Here is a 23,277-nt window from a genome sequence, read left to right as displayed (position 1 = left end):
TACAGGCCACGCAGGCCCCAGGTATTGCAGTGCTGGGCTGTAAAGAAAGCCAGTACACACTGTTGCCCTCTAGGCAGGACTTTCCTTCTTTTTTCTTTCTCAATGTCATTGGTAGCACAGGTGCTCACGACTTAAAAAAAAAAAAGCTAGGAGCACAACATAAAATGTACAAGCACCAGAAAATATATATTTTTAATTGACATCATAGCCTATATGAATTCTAAATACTTCTGGACCACGTTGTACACTAGAAACTAATACGTAACCTGTAAAGACATTTGATTATTATAAAAAGCTAAAATGTTGATACAAAAACCTGTCATTGAAATTACAAAGTCCTTGGTGGAATACTAGTTTCTACATTGTGTAAAAGCACTATTTAACTATCGAGTTGAATCACATTGAAAATGATACACTCTTTAAAAGGGTGTATATATAAACGGTTTGTAAAGTACTGCAGCATATTACTGTAGCAGAGGCCATAGAAATAGCCAAGAAAAGGAGAAATATTTTGTATGAAACCGATAGCCCATTGCATAATACCAGATTTAAGATGGACCTGCTTATTCATTAATATAGGTATCTGCTTCAAAAATAAAAATAAACATTTTTTGAGCATCCACATGTGATAGGCCTGTATGATCAATGGCTTGTGCTTCACATTTCCATGCACAGTGGGGGCTAAATTGGTGGCTAGAACCTTACCTACTTTGTTGGATAATAATCCCAGTTGAAAAAAGCAATCATAATCCAATTTAATGGAACATGACAGCCAGCCAAAGGTAGGCTACTTCATTTTAAACTACTTATTGCTGGTTATTGATTCATTTAAATGACTGTAGCATTTCTGTTGTCAACACTGCCGACCACAATAGTCTAGCCCAGTAGTTGAAGTTTGGCTGTGGCACTGAAAATGCGGAGATGAGGGCTCGCAAGTCTATTACAAGCAGCACCAGCCCATCAATCAAGAGAATGGCGTATAACATATTTACCAGCATTGCAGTTTCTGTAATCGTCATCATTGCATCTACAGTGCCTTCAGAAAGTATTCATACCCCTCAACTTATTCCACATTGTTAGCCTGAATTCAATTGGATTAAATATATATTTTCCCCCTCACCCATCTATACAAAAGACCCCATAATGACAAAGTGAAAAGTTTTGAAATGTATGAAACATTTTCAGAAAGAAATCTAAATTGATATAAGCATCACAACTCTTTGTTTTGACATGACACATATTGCTCAGGTGCATCCAATTTCATTTGATCATACTTGACATGTCGCTACAACTTGATTGGAGTCCACCTGTGGCCAATTCAATTGTTTAGACATGATTTAGAAAGAAACAGCGGTCTATATAAGGTCCCACAGTTGACAGTGCATGTCAGAGCAGAAACTAGACCATGAAGTCCAAAGAACTGTATACAACTATTTCTAAAAAGTCTTGAAAGTTTCCAGAAGCACAGTGGTCTCCATCATTGTGAAATTGAAAAAAATATGGAACTACCCAGACTGCCAGTCCAACCAAACTGAGCAACCAGGCAAGAAGGACCTTGGTCAGAGAGGTGACCAAGAACCCAATGACCACTGACAGAACAACATAGTTCATTTACTGAGATGGGAGAATATGCCAGAAGGACAACAGTCTCTACAGCACTTCGCCAATCTGGGCTTTATGGGAGTGGCCAGACAGAAGCCATCCTGAGAAAAAGGCAAATAACAGCACGCCTGTAGTTTGCAAAAAGTGACGTGAAAAACTCAGAACATAAGGCAAAAGATTATGTGGTCTGATGAGAAAAACTTAACTCTTCGGCCTGAATGCAAAGCGCTATGTCTGGAGAAAACCAGGCACACCTCATCACCTGTCTAACACCATCCCTACTGTGAAGAATGGTGGTGGCAGCATCATGCTATGGGAATGCTATTCAGCAGCAGGGACTGGGAGACTGGTAAGGATAGAGGAACGACGAATGGAGCCAAATACTGGGAAATCCTTGTTGAGAACCTGCTTCAGAGTGCACTCCAGACTTGAATCCCATTGAAAATCTGTGGAAGACTGCTGTTCACCGCTGCTCCCCATCTAACGTAACAGAGCTTGAGAAAATCTGTACAAAGCTGATAGACAAACCCAAGACGACTCAAAGCTGGAATCGCCACCAACGATGCATCTACAAAGTATTGACACGGGTGTGAATTATGTAAATGAGATATTGCTGTATTTCATTTGGCCCCCAAAAATCGAATGTTTTCACCTTGTCATTAAGGGGTATTGTGTGTAGATGGGTGAGAAATCAATTTAATCAATTTTGAATTCAAGCTGTAACAAAATGTGTCAAAATAAGTCAAGGGGTATGAACACTTTCTGAAGGCACTGTAGCTAGCTAGCTAAACTAGCAAGGGCTTTGTTAACTTTATTAGCACCATGTTTTGAGAGGTGGAAAATGCACACACCATAGCCATCTGGGGCTGCCAAATCCTCTCCCTCTCTGCCTTATTCGTGCTTTGTGCTGTCACACTTTAGAGCCCTGCCTCTAGGACTAGAAGTGAGGAACACAGCACTGCTCTATACCTGGTAGACTTGGTCAGTCGTGCTGTTCTTGCGCACCCTGACCGAGATGGTTGTCTTGTCTGGCAGAGATATCCGCAGCTCCACGTCTGACACACCATTGTCATTCTGACAAACAGAGAAAGGAAGGGTGAGCATCAGTGTGTGTGTGTGTCACACACAGCTATGGAAACTGCCTGCACAAACATACCTCATCTGATTCAGACAGGAATTCCTGCATGATGTCACTCTCCCCAATCACCCGCACAGAACAAACTGCAGAAGGAGAAGAGAGCAAAAGGTCATCTTAACATATTGCATTCACATGCACACTTTGAACATACACATACATACAGTTGAAGTCGGAAGTTTACATACACCTTAGCCAAATACATTTAAACTCAGTTTTTCACAATTCCTGACATTTAATCCAAGTAAAAATACCCTGTCTTAGGTCAGTTAGGATCACCACTGTATTTTAAGAATGTGAAATGTCAGAATAATAGTAAAGAGAATTATTTATTTCAGCTTTTATTTCTTTCATCATATTCCCAGTGGGTCAGAAGTTTACATACACTCAATTAGTATTTTGTAGCATTGCCTTTAAATTGTTTAACTTGAGTCAAACGTTTTGGGTAGCCTTCCCACAATAAGTTGGGTGAATTTTGGCCCATTCCTCCTGACCGAGCTGGTTCAGTTCTGCCCACAAATTTTCTGTAGGGGGATCTTTGTCCCCATGTGCAGTTGCAAACCGTAGTCTGGCTTTTTTATGGCGGTTTTGGAGCAGTGGCTTCTTCATGCGGCCTTTCAGGTTATGTCGATATAGGACTCGTTTTACTGTGGATATACATACTTTTGTACCCGTTTCCTCCAGCATCTTGACAAGGTCCTTTGCTGTTGTTCTGGGATTGATTCGCACTTTTCGCACCAAAGTACGTTCATCTCTAGAAGACAGAATGCGTCTCCTTCCTGAGCGGTATGACGGCTGCGTGGTCCCATGGTGTTTATACTTGCGTACTATTGTTTGTACAGATGAACGTTTGGAAATTGCTCCCAAGGATGAACCAGACTTGTGGAGGTCTACAATTTTTCTTCTGAGGTCTTGGCTGATTTCTTTAGATTTTCCCATGATTTTCCCATGATGCCAAGCAACACATAATTAAATAGACAATAATAATAATAGCCACCGGATATACAAAACATTAAGAACACCTGCTCTTTCCATGACAAAGACTGACCAGGTGAAAGCTATGATCCCTTATTGATGTCACTTGTTAAATCCATTTCAAATCAGTGCAGATGAAGGGGAGGATACAGGTTAAAGAAGGATTAATAAGCCTTGAGACAATTGAGACAGGGATTGTGTATGTGTACCATTCAAAGTGTAAATGTAATTGTCTCTGGTAGTAGGTGCCAGGCACACTGGTTTCTGACCATAAATCTATCCTCCTGATTCCTGCTTACAAGCAAAAACTAAAGCAGGAAGTACCAGTGACTCGCTCAATAAGGAGGTGGTCAGAGGACGCAGATGCTAAGCTACAGGACTGTTTTGCTAGCACAGACTGGAATATGTTCCGGGATTCTTCCGATGGCATTGAGGAGTACACCACATCAGTCACTGGTTTCATCAATAAATGCATCGATGACATCGTCCCCACATAGACCATACGTACATACCCCAACCAAAAGCCATGATTACAGGCAACATCCACACTAAGCTAAAGGGTAGAGCTGCCGCTTTCAAGGAGCGGGACTCTAACCCGGAAGCTTATAAGAAATCCCACTATGCCCTCCGACAAACTATCAAACAGGCAAAGCGACAGTAACAGAACTAAGATTGAATTGTACTACACCAGCTACGAAGCTCGTCGGATGTGACAGGGCTTGCAAACTATTATGGACTACAAAGGGAAGCACAGCCGCGAGCTGCCCAGTGACATGAGCCTCCCAGACGAGCTAAATAACTTCTATGCTCACTTCGAGGCAAGCAACACTGATGCATGCATGAGAACATCAGCTGTTCTGGACGACTGTGTGATCACGCTCTCCGTAGCCGATGTGAGTAAGACCTTTAAACAGGTCAACATTCACAAGGCCGCAGGGCCAGACGGATTACCAGGACGTGTGCTCGGAGTACACGCTCTCGGAGTGTCTTGACTGACATTGTCAACCTGTCCCTGCCCCTGACCGAGTCCGTAATACCAACATGTTTCAAGCAGACCACCATATTCCCTGTGTCCAAGAACACCAAGGTAACCTGACTATATGACTGCTGACCCGTAGCACTCAAGTCTGTAGCCATGAAGTGCTTTGAAAGGCTGGTCAAGGCTCACATCAACACCATTATCCCAGAAACCCTAGACCCACTCCAATTTGCATACCGCCCCAACAGACCCACAGATGATGCAATCTCTACTGCACTCCACACTGCCCATTCCCACCTGGACAAAAGGAACACTTACGTGAGAATGCTATTCATTGACTACAGCTCAGCGTTCAACACCATAGTGCCCTCACAGCTCATCACTAAGCTAATGACCCTGAGACTAAACACCTCCCTCTGCAACTGGATCCTGGACTTCCTGACGGGCCACCCCCAGGTGGTAAGGGTAGGTAACAACATCTGCCACGCTGGTCCTCAACCCAGGGGCCCCTCAGGGTGCGTGCTCAGTCCCCTCCTGTACTCCCTGTTCACCCATGACTGCACGGCCAAGCACGACTCCAACACCATCATTAAGTTTGCCGATGACACAACAGTGGTAGGCCTGATCACTGACGATGAGACAGTCTATAGGGAGGTCAGAGACAGTGTGGTGCCAGGATAACAACCTCTCCCTGAACGTGATCAAGACAAAGGAGATGATTGTGGACTACAGAAAAAGAAGGACCGAGCACGCCCCCATTCTCATCGACAGGGCTGTAGTGGAGCAGGTTGAGAACTTCAAGTTCCTTAGTGTCCACATAGCCAACAAACTATCATGATCCAAACACACCAAGACAGTCATGAAGAGGCCACGACAACACTTATTCCCCCTCAGGAGACTGAAAAGATTTGGCATGGGTCCTCAGATCCTCAAAAGGTTCTACAACTGCACCATCGAGAGCATCCTGACTGGTTGCATCACCGCCTGGTACGGCAACTGCACGGCCTCCGACCGCAAGGCACTACAGAGGGTAGTGTGTACGGCCCAGTACATCACTGGGGCCAAGCTTCCTGCCACCCAGGACCTCTATGCCAGGCGGTGTCAGAGGAAGGCCCAAAAAATTGCCAAGGACTCCAGCCACCCTATTCATAGACGTTCCTCTCTGCTACCGCACGGCTAGCGGTACCGGAGCACCAAGTCTAGGTCAAAAAGGCTTCTTAACAGCTTCTACCCCCAAGCAATAACTCTTGAAAAGTTAATCAAATTGCTACCCGGACTACTTGCATTGTCCCCACCACAGATTGTCATGCTGCTGCTACTCTGTTTATTATTCATGCATTGTCACTTTACCCCACTTTACCACTGTTCAAAAGTTTGGGGTCACTTAGAAATGTCCTTGGTGTTTGAAAGAAAAGCAAATTTTTTGTCCATTAAAATATCAAATTAATCAGAAATACAGTGTAGACATTGTTAACGTTATAAATGACTATTGTAGCTGGAAACGGCTGATGTTTAATGGAATATCTACATAGCCGTACAGAGGCCCATTATCAGCAACAATCAGCTCCTGTGTTCCAATGGCACGTTGTGTTAGCTAATCCAAGTTTATAATTTTAAAAGGCTAATTGATTATTAGAAAACCCTTTTGCAATTATGTTAGCACAGCTGAAAACTGTTGTACTGATTAAAGAAGCAATAAAACTGGCCTTCTTTAGACTTGTTGAGTACCTGGGGCATCAGCATTTGTGAGTTTAATTACAGGCTCAAAATGGCCAGAAACAAAGAACTTTCTTCTGAAACTCGTCAGTCTATTCTAGTTCTGAGAAATTAAGGCTATTCCATGCGAGAAATTGCCAAGAAACGGAAGATCTCGTACAACGCTGTGTACTACTACTCCCTTCACAGAACAGTGCAAACTGGCTCTAATCAGAATAGAAAGAGGTGTGGGAGGCCCCGATGCACAACTGAGCAAGAGGACAAGTACATTAGAGTGTCTAGATTGAGAAACAGACGCCTCACAAGTCCTCAACTGGCAGCTGTAATAAATAGTACCCGCAAAACACCAGTCTCAACGTCAACAGTGAAGAGGAGACTCCGGGATGCTGGCCTTCTGTTCTGAGGGCAAAATTGGGGGGGTGCAAGTCAATATTAGGAAGGTGTTCTTAATGTTTGGTATACTCAGTATATATGTGAAATATACGTCTGCGTAATATGATGCCTGTGGTGCTGGATCTATAGGCACTATCCGCATGTCAGCGTTACAACATTATTGAATGGAATTAAGTTGCCATCCTGAACCTTGAGTATTTTCCTTATTTACCTCTCCTCAATTCTCTACAATACCTCCTTCACTACCTTTGCTCCCTTATTCTCCTCGAACACCTCACCTCTCTCCAGATACTCCTCCAGGCCCCTGCGGCGTGCGTCCAGCTGCTGCTCAGACAGGGAGAAGGGCCACTTCCCGGGGATCTTGGGGAAGGTGTAGCTGGCAAACTCCCTCTTTAGGTTCTGGTTCAGGATAGCAAACTCTCGGTAACGCTTGGCGCACAGCTGCCTGCCCGACATGTACACGTTGTACACCTGTAGGGGACAGACCGAGGTGAGCTGGAAGGCATCATATGACAGAGCACTGGGGAAATGATGCACCGTATTCACTTGTAAAAGATTGGACATGTACACAGGACTCTTAAGTGCGACCATTTTGGTTACATATGCTCCTACATTTTTTGCCGTGCGACATGAGCTGTGTTCGAATACTCATACTAACCGCACGAATCATACTATTTGTGTCGTAAATTGAGTATATATTATGCTTATTTGTCACGGTATGGATATAGTTAGTATGCCAAAAGTTCCCTGATGTCGTACTACATTCGTCAAAATACGAAGTATACAATCATTATTTCCATGCTTTTAGGGCCAACAATGCAATTCTTCAAAAAGTGGGCGTGGCTTCACATCGTTTTCAGATTTTAATAAAATCCCACGAGAGCGGATACAAATGCAATGCTTTAACTAATTATGACAATGTTAAGAAAATGTTGAGCAATGTAATAAAGTAATTACTTTTCAAATAAGTTACCTTACACGTTATGTTGGCTGACAATTTGTTAGCTACGCTATCCTTACAAACCACATAGCATATCATTACAGCAGTATGTACCGGTTTGTAAGCTAGCTACCTAACGTTAGTTGCCTACTAATACATTGAACTTGCCAGTATATTAACTATGCTATCTAACTGCCCAACGTTTATTGACTTGATTATTCCCGTCATTCTTAGCTTAGCTGTATAGTCGCGCGTTCTCAATGGTCATTTGGGTGCTTTCTTAAATTTGCTCTGGCTATCTACTCCGATTTCAGAGCACTCTCGTCTGAGTGTACCAGAGCGGAGAATAACTGCTGAATTTATAAACGCTCAACACCCTTGAAAATGGTGTAATGAAATTGTTTCCAGCAGCACAGTTGCAGTCACCAACACTCTGGATAACATGAAAACAGCCTAACCAGCTCTGTTAGGGCGAGTAAAATGGTCAGAGTGAGGTGTTCTCTCATTTGTGTCTGGAAGTAGCTAGCAAGCTAGCTAATGTTAGCCAGTTTGCTTGACGACACAATCACAATTGCACTGCCCTCACCCACCTGGACAGAAATAATGAATATGTGAGGATGCTATTCATCAACTACAGCTCGGCCTTCAACGGGCCGCCCCCCTGGTGGTGAAGGTAGGCAACATTACCTCCTCCACACTGATTCTCAACACGGGGTCCCACAAGGGTGCGTCCTCAGTCCCCTCCTGTACATCCACAACTGCGTGGCCTTACAGTTCCAACGCTATCATCAAGTTCATCTGACGACGCGAAAGTAGTAGACCTGATTACAAACAACGATGAGACGGCCTATAGGGAGGAGGTACGCACTGACGGCGGTGGCAGGTAAACAACCTCTCCCTCAACAAAACAAAGGAGCCGTTTGTGGACTTCAGGAGGAACCAGGCTGGGCACGCCCCCATCCTCATCAACGGGCCGACGTGGAGGCGGTCCAAAACGTCAAGTTCCTTGGCGTGCACATCTCCGAGAAGCTGAAATGGTCAAACCACACGGACACCGTGGTGAAGAAAGCACGTCAGCGACTCTTCAACCTCAGGATGCTGAAAGAATTCGGCCTATCCTACTGGGACCTCAGAATTCTACAGGAGCACTATAGAGACCATACTGTCAGGCTGCATCACTGTCCTGCCCATCAGGACACCTACAACACCAGATGTCGAAGGTAGGCCAAAAAGATAAATCATGGACCCCAGCCACCCAAGCCATGGCCTGTTCGCCCATCTTCCTTCACTCAGATGTGGGCAGGGCAGAAGCATGCGGGCTGCTACAAGCAAAAACTAAAGCAGGAAGTACCAGTGACTCGCTCAATACGGAAGTGGTCTGATGACGCGGATGCTACACTACAGGACTGTTTTGCTAGCACAGACTGGAATATGTCCCGGGATTCATCCAATGGCATTGAGGAGTACAACACCTCAGTCATCGGCTTCATCAATAAGTGCAACGATGACGTCGTCTCCACAGTGACCGTACATACATATCCCAACCAGAAGCCACGGATTACAGGCAACATCCGCATCGAACTAAAGGCTAGAGCTGCCCCTTTCAAGGAGTGGGAGACTAATCCGGATGCTTATAAGAAATCCCGCTATGCCCTCAGACAAACCACCAAACAAGCAAAGCGTCAATACTGAATTAAGATTGAATCGTCCGATGTGGTAGGGCTTGAAAACTATTACGGACTACAAAGGGAAACCCAGACACGAGCTTCCCAGTGACGCGAGCCTACCAGATGAGCTAAATGCCTTTTATGCTCGCATCGAGGCAAGCAACACTGAAGCATGCACGTGAGCACCAGATGTTCTGGAGCACTGTGATAACGCTCTCGGTAGCCGATGTGAACAAAACCTTTAAACAGGTCAACATTAACAAAGCTGCTGGGCCAGACGGATTACCAGGACGTGTAATTAAAGCATGCACGGACCAACTGTCATGTCTTCACTGACATTTTCAACCTCTCCCTGACCGAGTCTGTAATACCTACATGTTTCAAGCAGATCACCATAGTCCCTGTGCCCAAGGAAGCGAAGGTAACCTGCCTAAATGATTACCTTCCCGTGGCACTCACGTCAGTAGCCATGGAGTGCTTTGAAAGGCTGGTCATAGCTCACATCAACAGCATCCTCCCAGACTCCCTAGACCCAGTCCAATTCGCATACCGTCCCAACAGATCCACAGATGATGCAATCTCCATTGCACTCAGCACTGCCCTTCCCACCTGCACAAAAGGAACACCTATGTGAGAATGATGTTCATTGACTACAGCTCAGCGTTCAACACCATAGTGCCCACAAAGCTCATCACTAAGCTAAGGACTCTGGGGCTAAACACCTCCCTCTGCAACTGGATCCTGAACTTCCTGACAGGCCGCCCCCAGGTGGTAAGAGTAGAAAATAACACGTCTGTCAAGCTGATCCATAACACTGGGGCCACTCAGGGGTGTGTACTTAGTCCCCTCCTGTACTCCCTGTTCACCCACAACTGCGTGGCGAAACACGACTCCAACACCATCATTAAGTTTGCTGACGACACAACGGTGGTAGGCTTGATCACCGACAATGATGAGACGGCCTATAGGGAGTAGGTCAGAGAACTGGCAGTGTGGTGCCAGGATAACAACCTCTCCCTCAATGTGAGCAAGACAAAGGAGCCGACTGTGGACTACAGGAAAAGGCAGGCCGAACAGGCCCCCATTAACATCGACGGGGCTGTAGTGGAGCGGGTCGAGTTTCAAGTTCCTTGGTGTCCACATCACCAACAAACTATCATGGTCCAAACATACCAAGACAGTCGTGAAGAGGGCATGACAAAACCGCAGATCCTCAAAAGGTTCTACAGCTGCACCATCGAGAGCATCCTGACTGGTTGCATCACCGCCTGGTATAGCAACTGCTCAGCATCTGACCGTAAGGCGCTACAGAGGGAAGTGCATACGGCCCCGTACATCACTGGGGCCAAGCTTCCTGCCATCCAGGACCTATATAAAATAGCCGGTATCAGAGGAAAGCCCATAAAATTGCCAGAGATTCCAGCAATTATAAACTGTTTTCTCTGCTACCGCACGGCAAGCAGTACCGGAGCGCCAAGTCTAGGACCAAAAGGCTCCTCAACAGCTTCTACTCCCAAGCCATAAGACTGCTGAACAATTAATAAAATCGCCAAATAGTTACATTGACCCCCCTCTCCCTTTTGTACACTGCTGCTACTTGCTGTTTATTATCTATGCAGTCACTTCACCCCTACCTACATGTACAAATTACCTCAACTAACCTGTACCCTCACACACTGACTCGGTACCGGTACCCCCTGTATATAGCCTCGTTATTGTTATTCTTATTGTGTTACTTTTTATTATTAGTTTTTACTGTAGTCCATTTGGTAAATATTTTATTAAATCTTCTTGAACTGAGCTGTTGGTTAAGGGTAAGCAAGCATTTCCCGGTAAGGTCTACACTTGTATTCGGCGCATGTGACAAATAAGGTTTGATCTCTACTAGAAGGTTATCATTAGCATAATCGCTAACTGCTACACAAAGTGTAGATCTACACGCCCTGCATACACAAACAGGGGCATGCCTATGCAGTTTCAGAAATTTGCACAAAAATACAATTCACTGATGGATTTTATTCATGTCTTAACATTAACTTGGTTCAATACATTTTAGTTGACTCCATACTAAATTCAATACATTCAGTTTTAATGTCTGGAGTCTGTGATTATACCGCGTTCTCCGAAACACAGATTTTATAGTTCCCCATTTTAGCTTTGTAATGCTGTGAACTGTATGTCTCAACTCCCAGTATTAAGGGAATAACATCCTCTTAAAACGTGAGTAAATAGTGAACATTGAGAAAGACGCACCTGTTTTCAGTAGCGTGAGTGTCGGCTCAAGTTGCTCTTGAAGTCCTTCATTTAGCAAATCGCCACGCAACTCAAGTTTTGATTTAGTTGTCTAGTGTGTTAACTAGCCAATGTGTTTACAGTTTCATTATGAACATACCATGAGAAAAAGGTTTGTGAAAAAAGCAAGTGTACAATTTATGTAATGCATCGCAGTGTGAAAATATTGCTTTTACATAATGTTGAAACCTAATATTCCACAAATGACTTATTTCAATGATTAGGTATTTGTATTAACATTTTAAAACAAAACATGTATTTATAGGGTTATATATTTCTTTGTAGGGCACAACATGTGTTTCAGAAGTAGGCAGAAGCATATTTTCTGGTACTCCTATATATTATACTGTGCTCCTACATTTTTAAGTTAGGAGCAGCAGTGCCACCAATTAATGTATTTAATTTAGAGCCCTGCACGTACACATTCTTTAACTGGGAAGGGATACATATAGGTTGCATTGTACATGTGTTAACTGTCACTGTAATACATTTTTTACTCACCACAAACCTCTCGGCGTGCTGCTCCACGTGCTTGAAGGTGGGGATGGAGATGGGTACGGCCTGCTTGTCGCTGTAGTCGTAGCTGAGCTGGGCCGCGCTCTCGTCCCCAGCCTCCAGGCAGTCTGCCTCCTGGAGAGGCACAGACAGCACGGACAGCACCAGCTCCCTCTCTCCGGCCCGGATCAGATCCACCACCTGCTTGTGGGTGGCCCCTTCCACGCTCACTCCATTACTGTGGGACGCATAGATGGCAGAATGGAATCAGTTGTGCTCATGTTATGCCCATTCATGGTGGTAGTTTTTGGTGACGTTTGAGGCGGCTTATGGTAGAGAAATTAACATTAAATTATCTGGCAACATCTCTGGTGGACATTCCTGCATTCAGCATGCCAATTGTGTGCTCCCTCAAACCTTGAGACATCTGTGGCATTGTGTTGTGACAAAACTGCATATTTTAGAGTGGCCTTTTATTGTACCCAGTACAAGGTGCACCTGTGTAATGATCATGCTGTTAAATCAGCTTCTTGATATGCCACACCTGTCAGGTGGATGGATTATCTTGGCAAATGAGAAATGCTCACTAACAGGGATGTAAACAAACATGTGCACAACATTTTAGAGAAATAAGCTTTATGTGTGAATGGAAATTCTGGGTTCTTTAATTTCATCTCATGAAACATGGGACCAACACTTTACATGTTGCATTTATATTTTGGTTCAGTGTACATTGTGAATTGACGTGCAATTGTATGATTTGTTTTGTTTGAATGGAAACACGATTTAAAAAGCAAAATTGTCAATTTGTCACATCCCTACCGTATACCGTCCAAGGCTAACTAACAGTACTGAGGCCAGATGGCAGCAGCATCAGGTGTATTGGCTAATCTGCTTATCAAAACAAAGGGGGTGGAGGGAGGGAGGGCAGGGGAGCACCTGCTTGCCATACACACTGTTTCCATCATTACTTATTCATTTCAGTAATACCAAAAAAAAGAGTGAGAGAGACAGAGGCTGAGAGGTGGGGGGGAGATGGAAGAGAAAGGAGTTTAATATGAAAGAGAAAGCAAAAAGCAACAAGACTTGAGGGGAAATTGGATCTTTCCTCAAGCTTATTCAGGGGTACTCAAAAGAATGGGAGGCAAAAAGGGCTAGAGGGTGTAGGCCAGGGATGGGCAACTGATGGGGGTGGGTGCCACAAAATCTGAACTCATGAGGGGCTGATGCACAAACACATTTTGAATTGATCTGAGGGCCACCAGTTGCCCATTCCTGGTGTAGGATAACCCCTCTCCGCAACACAGCTTCAATGTAGCCTTGATCCTTCTATCAAATCAGAAATACAATTCAGTGAAGCACCAAATTCATCTCACGAATACCCTAAATAGAAACGAGAAGGTAGGGAACTGAATAGTGATGAAGTTGAGTTGCCCAACTTCTTGATACTAGGCTACTTCATAAGACATTTTTCACTCATTGACAAGGGTGGATCTAAATGAATTGAAATCGCGAATTAAAACATTGCCTACATTTTATGTTTTGCACAATCAATAGTGGCGATTGACATCAGCCTAAAGCCATCTGGTAAAACAGAGAATGTGCATGCGCAAATAAAACAACTTTGGTCAACCTATAGGCCTGATCCACTGACATGTGAGCTAGAGGTGGTGTCAGCACCGGGGGAATAACTTGATGACTACAAAGTTTATTTCCAATCGTGGGGAAAGCAGTAGTAGCTGGTTAATGTGTCACATGAACACTACCGATCATATGACACAGGCAGAGTGGCAAGTTGCACTAGTTGTTGATAAAAAATATAGCCTAGCGTTAGGAAGGCAATCCCAACGGCACCTCATGTTCTATATATTGACCAGGGCCCGTAGTGCACTACGTAGGGAATAGGGTGCCATTTGGGACGCAGAAAAATGCTGATGACTCAAGTTGGGTCTACCATGTTCCTCATTCTTTCTCTCGCTTTTTCGTTGAGAGAGAAAAGTTTGGTATCAATTCCATTTTCCACTCATGTTCTTCAAGAGTAAGGGAAACTAACATTTCATATAAAAGCAGAGACTGCACCGCTTCTGCAATGACATAAATCGAGTAACGTGGTACAGAAAGACCATATCCTTTGCAGCCTTTACTTTTTTAAAGGATGGTATGAAAAGTTAATTCTCTCCTCTGAGGTTGATTAAAATAGGCTATTTATGACTTGAGGTGTTGGCCTTGCCAAAAAAACATTGCTGTAGTACAGTGTCTCAAGGGTCCAGCCATGCCTGTTTCAACTCCACCCAGACACACGGACTTACACTACAAACAACCCATAGGCCGGACACACACACACTTCAAAGCATGATTTACTGGCTACATAAATAGACTGGGGTAATTAGCATGGTTATGGTAGACCGTCAGACAGTTCAAGAAAAACTATTGAGTTGAACTGTCTACAGCTGGTTGAGTAACACGTTGAATAACTGACCTCACTGTCATTATACTGAGGACACTGGAGTGAGAGAGCGCCCTGACTTTATAATCTAACGCCATCCTTTTATTATACTGATGTTAGCAAGAAACCAATGACAACTGACACTCAGCTCATGATCATAGGATTAAGATCACCTACCGACTAATTATTGAATAAGATTAGGGTTGGAGTGAAAACCTACAGGATGGTAGCTCTCCACGAACAGGGTTGGTGAGCACCGTCCTATGCAATAGATTGCAAAGCTGGACATCCGCGCTAAACTTTTTGGAAATGGCAAATTCACTTTCTCATCCATAAACGCATCTCAAGTGAAAATACAGTTCAGAAGCTCAAATCAGCAAGATTGAGGGGGGGTTTATATGGAAGGATGTCTACCATGGATCGCTAAAATAATGATTATGATCACACTTCAATTGAAATATTATGGATGGGGACACCTACACATTTGGCAGCCAAGCATGAGTTAGTGTAGCCTATTAACTTCTAGAATGACTGAAATATTTTCCCGTCTAGAAGAAAAACCTCCATGATTCCATCAATTCAATTTGAAAGAATTAAGAATTACAGGGGGGGCAGTTTGAAAAAAATGAAGTGTGTATTGTCCTCTTAAATAATGTGCATGCTTGGATAATAATTACATAACCAATGTCTCTAGTAACACCGGTCCGAATAGGGCTATAAAGTGGCAAAGAATAGACTTAGAGTAGAGTGCGCCACATCATCCCATGGGATTCGTCAAGGCTGCGCAGAGCAGAAATATCACCAAAATATTCTAGTTCCTACAGATCAGCTATATTCAAACAAAATAGGCCTTTTATATGCTAAATTGATGAGCAAATGAGCAGCATTATGCTCATGTCAGTCCTCTAGAATGCAAATGTAGTCTTCCTAGTAGGACTCCGCAATAATTAGGTAATGTGTGTGTGCTCATTCATTTCTCCGTGTCGGAGTTGACTCCAAAAATCCTGTTGTGCACCACGAGCTAACGTTAGCTAACTAGATTTGATTTTAATGCTGAAGGGTATTGACACACCCGTGTATCAATCTAAGTAAAATATACACTACTGTTCAAAAGTTTGGGTCACTTAGAAAGGTCCTTGTTTTCCATGAAAATATACATGAAATGAGTTGCAAAATGAATAGGAAATATAGTCAAGACATTGACAAGGTTATAAATAATGATTTTTAATTGAAATAATAATTGTGTCCTTCAAACTTTGCTTTTGTCAAAGAATCCTCCATTTGCAGCAATTACAGCCTTACAGACCTTTGGCATTCTAGTTGTCAATTTGTTGAGGTAATCTCTAGAGATTTCACCCCATGCTTTCTGAAGCACCTCCCACAAGTAGTATTGGCTTGATGGGCACTTCTTACATACCATAAGGTCAAGCTGCTCACACAACAACTCAATAGGGTTGAGATCCGGTGAATGTGCTGGCCACTCCATTATAGACAGAATACCAGCTGACTGCTTCTTCCCTAAATAGTTATTGCATAGTTTAGAGCTGTGCTTTGGGTCATTGTCCTGTTGTAAAAGGAAATTGGCTCCAATTAAGTGCCGTCCACAGGGTATGTATGGCATGGCGTTGCAAAACGGAGAGATAGTCTTCTTCTTCAAAATGTATTTTACCCTGTTCAAATCTCCCACTTTACCACCACCAAAGCAACCCCAGACCATCACACTGCCTCCACCATGCTTGACATATGGCGTCAAGCACTCCTCCAGCATCTTTTCATTTTTTCTGCGTCTCACAAATGTTCTTTGTGACACGAACACCTCAAACTTAGATTTGTGTGTCCATAACACTTTTTTCCTATCTTCCTCTGTCCAGTGTGTGTTCTTTTGCCCATCTTAATCTTTTATTTTTATTAGCCAGTCTGAGATATGGCTTTTTATTTGCAACTCTGCCTAGAAGGCCAGCATCCCGGAGTCGCCTCTTCACTGTTGACGTTGAGACTGGTGTTTTGCGGGTACTATTTAATGAAGCTGCCAGTTGAGGACTTGAGGCGTCTGTTTCTCAAACTAGACACTCTAATGTACTTGTCCTCTTGCTCAGTTGTGCACTGGGTCCTCCCACACCTCTTTCTATTCTGGTTAGAGCCAGTTTGCGCTGTTCTGTGATAGGAGTAGTACATAGCGTTGTACAAGATCTTCAGTTTCTTGGCAATTTCTCGCATGGAATAGCCTCCATTTCTCAGAACAAGAATAGACTGACGAGTTTCCGAAGAAAGTTCTTTGTTTCTGGCCATTTTGAGCCTATAAATCGAACCCACAAATGCTGATGCTCCAGATACTCAACAAGTCTAAAGGCCATTTTTATTGCTTCTTTAAATCAGCACAACAGTTTTCAGCTGTGCGAACATAATTGAAAAAGGGTTTTCTAATGATCAATTAGCATTTTAAAATGATAAAACTTGGATTAGCTAACACCACGTGCCATTGGAACACAGGAGTGATGGTTGCTGATAAATTGGCCTCTGTACGCCTATGTAGATATTCCATTAAAAATCAGCCGTTTCCAACTACAATAGTCATTTACAACATTAACAATGTCTACACTGTATTTCTGATCAATTTGATGTTATTTTAAAATGGACACAAAATGTGCTTTCTTTGAAAAATAAGGAAACTTCTACGTGACCCCAAAATTTTGAACGGTAGAATATATATATATATTTTGAAATAACCATCAAAATCTGTCCGTTTAAGCTAGAGTTATTTTGGCATGGGCTGCATCTCGGGCTGCATCTCAATCCGCATCTGGCTATGTGGGCCTTCTGCATCTGCAGTGGAAGATGGCTGAGCTACAACTATGTTTGACAGACCATGAGACATACCAGATATCGGTCTTCTCACAAAAATGTCTAGAGTCCAAGCCCCACGGGACTCATCTGAAGTCGGCAACGTGTATCTCACAATGTATTGTAATGCCTCGTAAATGCACAAAAAGTTTAGATATATATTACACACACAGATTTCTCTTTATTTTTTACTATGTTCTACATTGTAGAATAATACTGAAGACATCAAAACTATGAAATAACACATATGGGATCATGTAGTTACCAAAAAAGTGTTAAACAAATCCAAATATATTTTATATTTGACATTCTTCAAAGTAGCCACCCTTTGCCTTGATGACAGCTTTGCACACTCTTGGCATTCTCTCAACCAGCTTCATGTGGTAGTCGCCTGGAATGCATTTCGATATACAGGTGTGCCTGTTAAAAGTGAATTTGTGTAATTTCCTTCTTAATGCATTTGAGCCAATCAGTTGGTGTTGTGACAAGGTAGAGGTGGTATACAGAAGATAGCCCTATTTGGTAAAAGACCAAGTCCATATTATGGCAAGAACAGCTCAAATAAGCAAAGAGAAACGACAGTCCATCATTACTAAGACATGAAGGTCAGTCAATCAGGAAAAATTAAGAGCTTTATTCTTAAAGTTTCTTCAAGTGCAGTTGCAAAAACCATCAAGCGCTATGATGAAACTGTCTCTCATGAGGACCGCTACAGGAAAGGAAGACCCAGAGTTACCTCTGCTGCAGAGGATAAGTTCATTAGAGTTAAATGCACCTCATATTGCAACCAAAATAAATGCTTCACAGAGTTCAAGTAACAGACATCTCAACATCAACTGTTCAGAGGAGACTGTGAATCAGGCCTTCATGGTTGAATTGCTGCAAAGAAACCACTACTAAAGGATACCAATAATAAGAAGAGACTTGCTTGTGCCAAGAAACATGAGCAATGGACATTGGACCAGTGGAAATCTGTCCTTTGGTCTGAAGAATCCAAATGAGATTTTTGGTTACAACCGCTGTGTCTTTGTGAGACGCAGAGACGCATGTATGGTGTGATGGTGCCTTACTGGACCGCAGAGTGAAGGAAAAGCAGCCAACAAGTGCTCAGCATATGTGGGAACTCCTTCAAGACTGTTGGAAAAGCATTCCTCATGAAGCTGGTTGAGAAAATGCCAAGCTGTCATCAAGGCAAAGGGTGGCTACTTTGAAGAAACTCAAATATAAAATATATTTGGATTTGTTTAGAACTTTGTTACTACATGATTCCATGTGTGTTATTTCATAGTTTGTCATCCCTATTATTCTACAATGTAGAAAATAGTAAAAAAAAAAAAAAAACCTTGAATGAGTAGGTGTGTCCAAACTTTTGACTGGTACTGTACATATTTACAGCAAGTAACAATGATAATTGTCCATTGAGAAATGTCCTCCCCAGATACATACACTACATGGCTAAAAGTATGCGGACACATGCTCGTCGAACATCTCATTCCAAAATCATGGGCATTACTATGGAGCTGCTATAACAGCCTCCACTCTTCTGGGAAGACTTCCACTAGTTGTTGGAACATTGCTGGGGAGACTTGCTTCCATTCAGCCACAAGAGCATTAGTGAGGTCGGGCACTGATGTTGGGCGAAAGGACCTTCCCCAAACTGTTGCCACAAAGTTGGAAGTACAGAATCATCTACAATAGGGGTAAGTAACCCTGTTCCTCGAGTGCCTCAGGACCAACTAGGCACCACACCTGACCAACTGAGCTAATTGATCAGTTCAGTGACTGACTAAATTCCACACACCTGGTCCAGATTGGTTAAATCAAGAACCATGAACATGCTGCAGCACTGCAGGACCAGGGATGCCTACCCCTGTTCTATAATGTTATTGTATGCTGTAGCGTTAAGATTTCCCTTCACTGGATCTGAGGGGCCCGAACCATAAAAAACAGCCCCAGACTATTATTCCTCCTCCACCAAACTTTACAGTTGGCACTATGCAATGGGGCAGGTAGCGTTCTCCTGGCATCCGACAAACCCAGATTCGTCCGTCGGACTGCCATGGTGAAGCGTGATTCATCACTCCAGAGAACCAATTTCCACTGCTCCAGAGTCCAGTGGCGGTGACCTTTACGCCACTCCAGCCGACATTTGGCATTATACATGGTGATCTTAGGCTTGTGTGTGGCTGCTCGGCCATGGAAGCCCATTTTATGAAGCTACCGAGGAACGGTTCTTGTGCTGAAGTTGCTTCCAGAGGCAGTTTGGATCGGTGGTCCCGTTCTGCAAGCTTGTGTGGCCTACCACGTTGTTGCTAGACATTGCCACGTCACAATTACAGCTGACCAGGGAAGTTTTAGAAGGTCAGAAATTTGAGGAACTGACTTGTTGGAAAGGTGGCATCCTATGACGGTGCTGTTACGGAGTCTAGTTGATAGGTAATCGACTAGTTGGACTGTTCCCCAGACTCCAGGCGTAGGGATTTGTACAATGCTTAACAAGGCTATTGAACTTAACATTGGTGTCTGTCTTTATTCCTTAATCCAACTTATCATACAGAAACATGGTATCAGAAGTGGCTCGGAAAACACACGTTTGTTATTTTTGTAGCTAAGTACAGTATAGGCGCAGTTACGTTCCATATGCGAACACAAGCCGTTTCCTACTCACAACACTGATCAACTCGTTGTTAGCTGGCTAGCTAGCATCACTACCTACCTCCATGACTGAAGGCAAAGAAATCTCCTATTCCATTGCTATGGCAGCGAACATTCCGCCACCAAATCACATGGTTCTCACAGGGGACTGGAATACTAATTGGGACAACTTCAGGGATGAATTCGAGGACTATGCGCTGGCGACCGGTCTACATGAGAAACCCAACGAGGTACAAGCGGCAACTCTGAGGAGTTTAATGGGCAGCGAATGCAGGCATATCTACCGGCACAATCTCACCCTCACGGCACGACAACAGTGTGATGCAAAGGCTATATTGGATGCATTGGAGAATTACTTCAAACCCGCCAGAAACGTAATTTACGAGCGGTTCGTTTTCGGAAGCTGCAAACAGGAAGAGGGTGAGTCAGTACACAACTTTGTAACCCGTTTGAGAGAGAAATCCGCCACTTGTGAATACGGGGGATTGAAAGATGAACTGATTCGTGACAAAATAGTACTGGGAATTGCAAATGAGAATACGCGCCGGCGTCTACTGAGAGAGAGAGGCTTAACATTAGTAACTGCCATCGAAATGTGCCGCACTGCTGAAGTCACTGACATGAGAATGAGAGCAATGGAAACGGAAACCCCACGCTCCGACGTTGATACTGTTCACGCTGTTGCTAGGCAGACATTCAGACAAAACCAATCGAGGCAGAGTAATTCACCACGAACGGTGAACACAGAGAGCCCCGTAGCATGTAAATACTGTGGGAATACACACACACGTGGCAAAGAGCACTGCCCGGCCTATGGAAAACCATGCAGAGCTTGTGGAACTAATAATCACTTTGCAAAAGTGTGTCTCAAAAGCAAAAGAAGGGTGAGTGAGGGCAAGATTCACTGTGTTGATGATGTTACTCAATGTTCAGAGCTGAACAGTGAAAGTGACATTTACATGCATGAATCCATTGGGGCTGTACACTCAAGAGGGAAGAAATGGTTTGTGACACTACGATTACACAACAAGCAACAACAATGTCAACTGGATTCGGGTGCTACATGCAACGTAATGAGCTACAAAGACAAAATCAATCTGGCACCTGACACACATCTATTTCCCAGCGATACTAGACTAAAGCTGTACTCAGGAGAACTAATGAGCTCTATGGGCACCTTTGAGACCGAATGTGTTATTCGGGGACGCAAACACAAGCTGGAGTTCGAGATTGTGAAAACCAGTCAAAATCCTCTCCTCTCAGGCTCTACATGCGAACGCCTGGGACTGATGCAGTTCACTGTACCAAATGACCTGCACATTGTGGATCATGTCCAGCATGGACCCCTGTCCAAAGAACAACTACTCAGCAGATATGACGATGTATTCAACATGCCCGTTGAATCAGTGCCTGGGGAGGTACACTTTGAAGTGGATGAGAGCATTACTCCAGTCCAGTGTGCTCCTCGCAATGTGCCCATTGCAATGAAAGTGGCTGTGAAGGCCCAGCTGGACAAGTATGAGGCCGATGGCCACATGACATCTGTGACTGAACCAACTGACTGGATCAGCAATATGGTCATAGTGAAAAAACCAGAGAAGCTGAGGGTCTGCATCGACCCAAAGCATCTGAACCAAGCACTGAAACGATCCCACTACATCATGCCGACACTAGAGGATGTCCTCTATAAGCTTCCCAAGGCCAGGATTTTCACCTTGGTGGATGCCCGAGATGCATTCCTTCAATGCAAGCTGGACGAAGAAAGCAGCTTCATGACTACCTTCTGGACCCCCTGGGGTCGGAAACGCTGGCTCAAGCTCCCGTTTGGTGTCTCAGTGGCGCCTGAGGTATACCAACGCAAGCAGCACGAGTTACTGGCTGGGCTCAAGGGCATTGAACCCATCGCCGATGATATCCTGATCGTAGGCTGTGGTGAAACAGACGAAGAAGCAGAACGCGACCACGATGTGAAGCTCCTGGCACTGATGGAGCGCTGCCGATCAGTTAAGCTTCGTCTTGGCCTGAAGAAGCTGCAGTTCAAGGTGAAAGACGTCCACTTCCATGGCCACATTCTCTCGGCAAAAGGCCTGAAGCCGGACCCAGACAAGGTCCAAGCGATCCTCGACATGCCAAACCCGTCTGATGCAAAAGGAGTACAGCGTCTCATCGGCTTTGCAAACTATCTTGCAAAGTTCATGCCACACCTATCAGCAGTCTGTGAGCCTCTGCGCCGGTTGCTGGACAAAGACACACCATGGCACTGGCTACCCAAGCACGAGGCCGCAGTGCAGGAGATGAAATCTCTGGCTTCATCCATGCCAGTGTTGCGCTACTACGACGTCACGAAGCCTGTCACAATCCAGAGCGACTCTAGCCAAAGGGGACTTGGATGCTGCCTTATGCAGGAAGGCCAGCCCGTTGCGTTTGCCTCGAGAGCGCTCACCCCCACCGAACAAAACTATGCACAAATTGAGAAAGAGTGCCTCAGCATCGTCTTCTCCTGCCAGCGATTCCATCACTACTTATATGGTCGAGAGCTGGTCACCGCTGAAACTGACCACAAACCACTCATTGCCATATTCAGTAAACCTCTCCTCAACGCGCCCAAGAGGCTTCAAAGTATGCTCCTGACTCTGCAAAACTACAGCCTGAAGGTCATTTACAAGCCAGGACCTGAGATGTACATCAGCGACACACTGAGCAGGGCAACAGCACAATGTACAGGTAGAGGCACTGCCTATCAGCGGCAGGCCATCTGTTCGCTACAGCAGGAACAACAAGATGTTCAACAGATCAATCAGGCAGACTACTTAAACGTGACAGATCACCGCCTAGCCCAGATCAGGCAACATACTGACAAGGACGAACACCTACAGTCACTGAAGTCCATGGCTCTCGCAGGTTGGCCATATCTGAAAGAGGAGACACCTTTCACAGTGAGAGAATACTGGACCTTTCGAGATGAGATCAGTGTGCAAAATGGCATCTTGTTCAGAGGTCAGAAGGTCATTATTCCCAAATCACTACGTCCAGAGATGCTTACCCGCATACACTCCAGTCACGTTGGAGGTGACGCATGCTACCGTCAGGCTCGTGAAACATTATACTGGCCAAACATGCAAGCAGAAATTAAAGACTTTG

The 23,277-nt window shown here is 44.2% G+C and overlaps 1 protein-coding gene across 2 annotated transcripts in view; it reads right to left on the bottom strand.

Moving 5' to 3' along the window:
* LOC120041137 (sorting nexin-27-like) overlaps positions 1 to 23,277 on the bottom strand; it is a 42,441-nt gene that overhangs the window by 17,171 nt on the left and 1,993 nt on the right. For both annotated transcript variants that reach the window (XM_038986085.1, XM_038986086.1), the window contains exons 2-5: positions 12,201 to 12,432; positions 7,079 to 7,271; positions 2,759 to 2,823; positions 2,572 to 2,676 (exon numbers count right to left, since the gene is read on the bottom strand). In XM_038986085.1, the coding sequence (XP_038842013.1) occupies positions 2,572 to 2,676; positions 2,759 to 2,823; positions 7,079 to 7,271; positions 12,201 to 12,432 (595 nt within the window). The remainder of the gene's footprint in view (positions 1 to 2,571; positions 2,677 to 2,758; positions 2,824 to 7,078; positions 7,272 to 12,200; positions 12,433 to 23,277) is intronic.

Source organism: Salvelinus namaycush, unplaced genomic scaffold (genome assembly GCF_016432855.1).
Source record: "Salvelinus namaycush isolate Seneca unplaced genomic scaffold, SaNama_1.0 Scaffold41, whole genome shotgun sequence".
NCBI lineage: Eukaryota > Metazoa > Chordata > Actinopteri > Salmoniformes > Salmonidae > Salvelinus > Salvelinus namaycush.
Note: the sequence above shows the minus strand (reverse complement) of the source record. Positions and strands in the feature narration are given on the sequence as shown.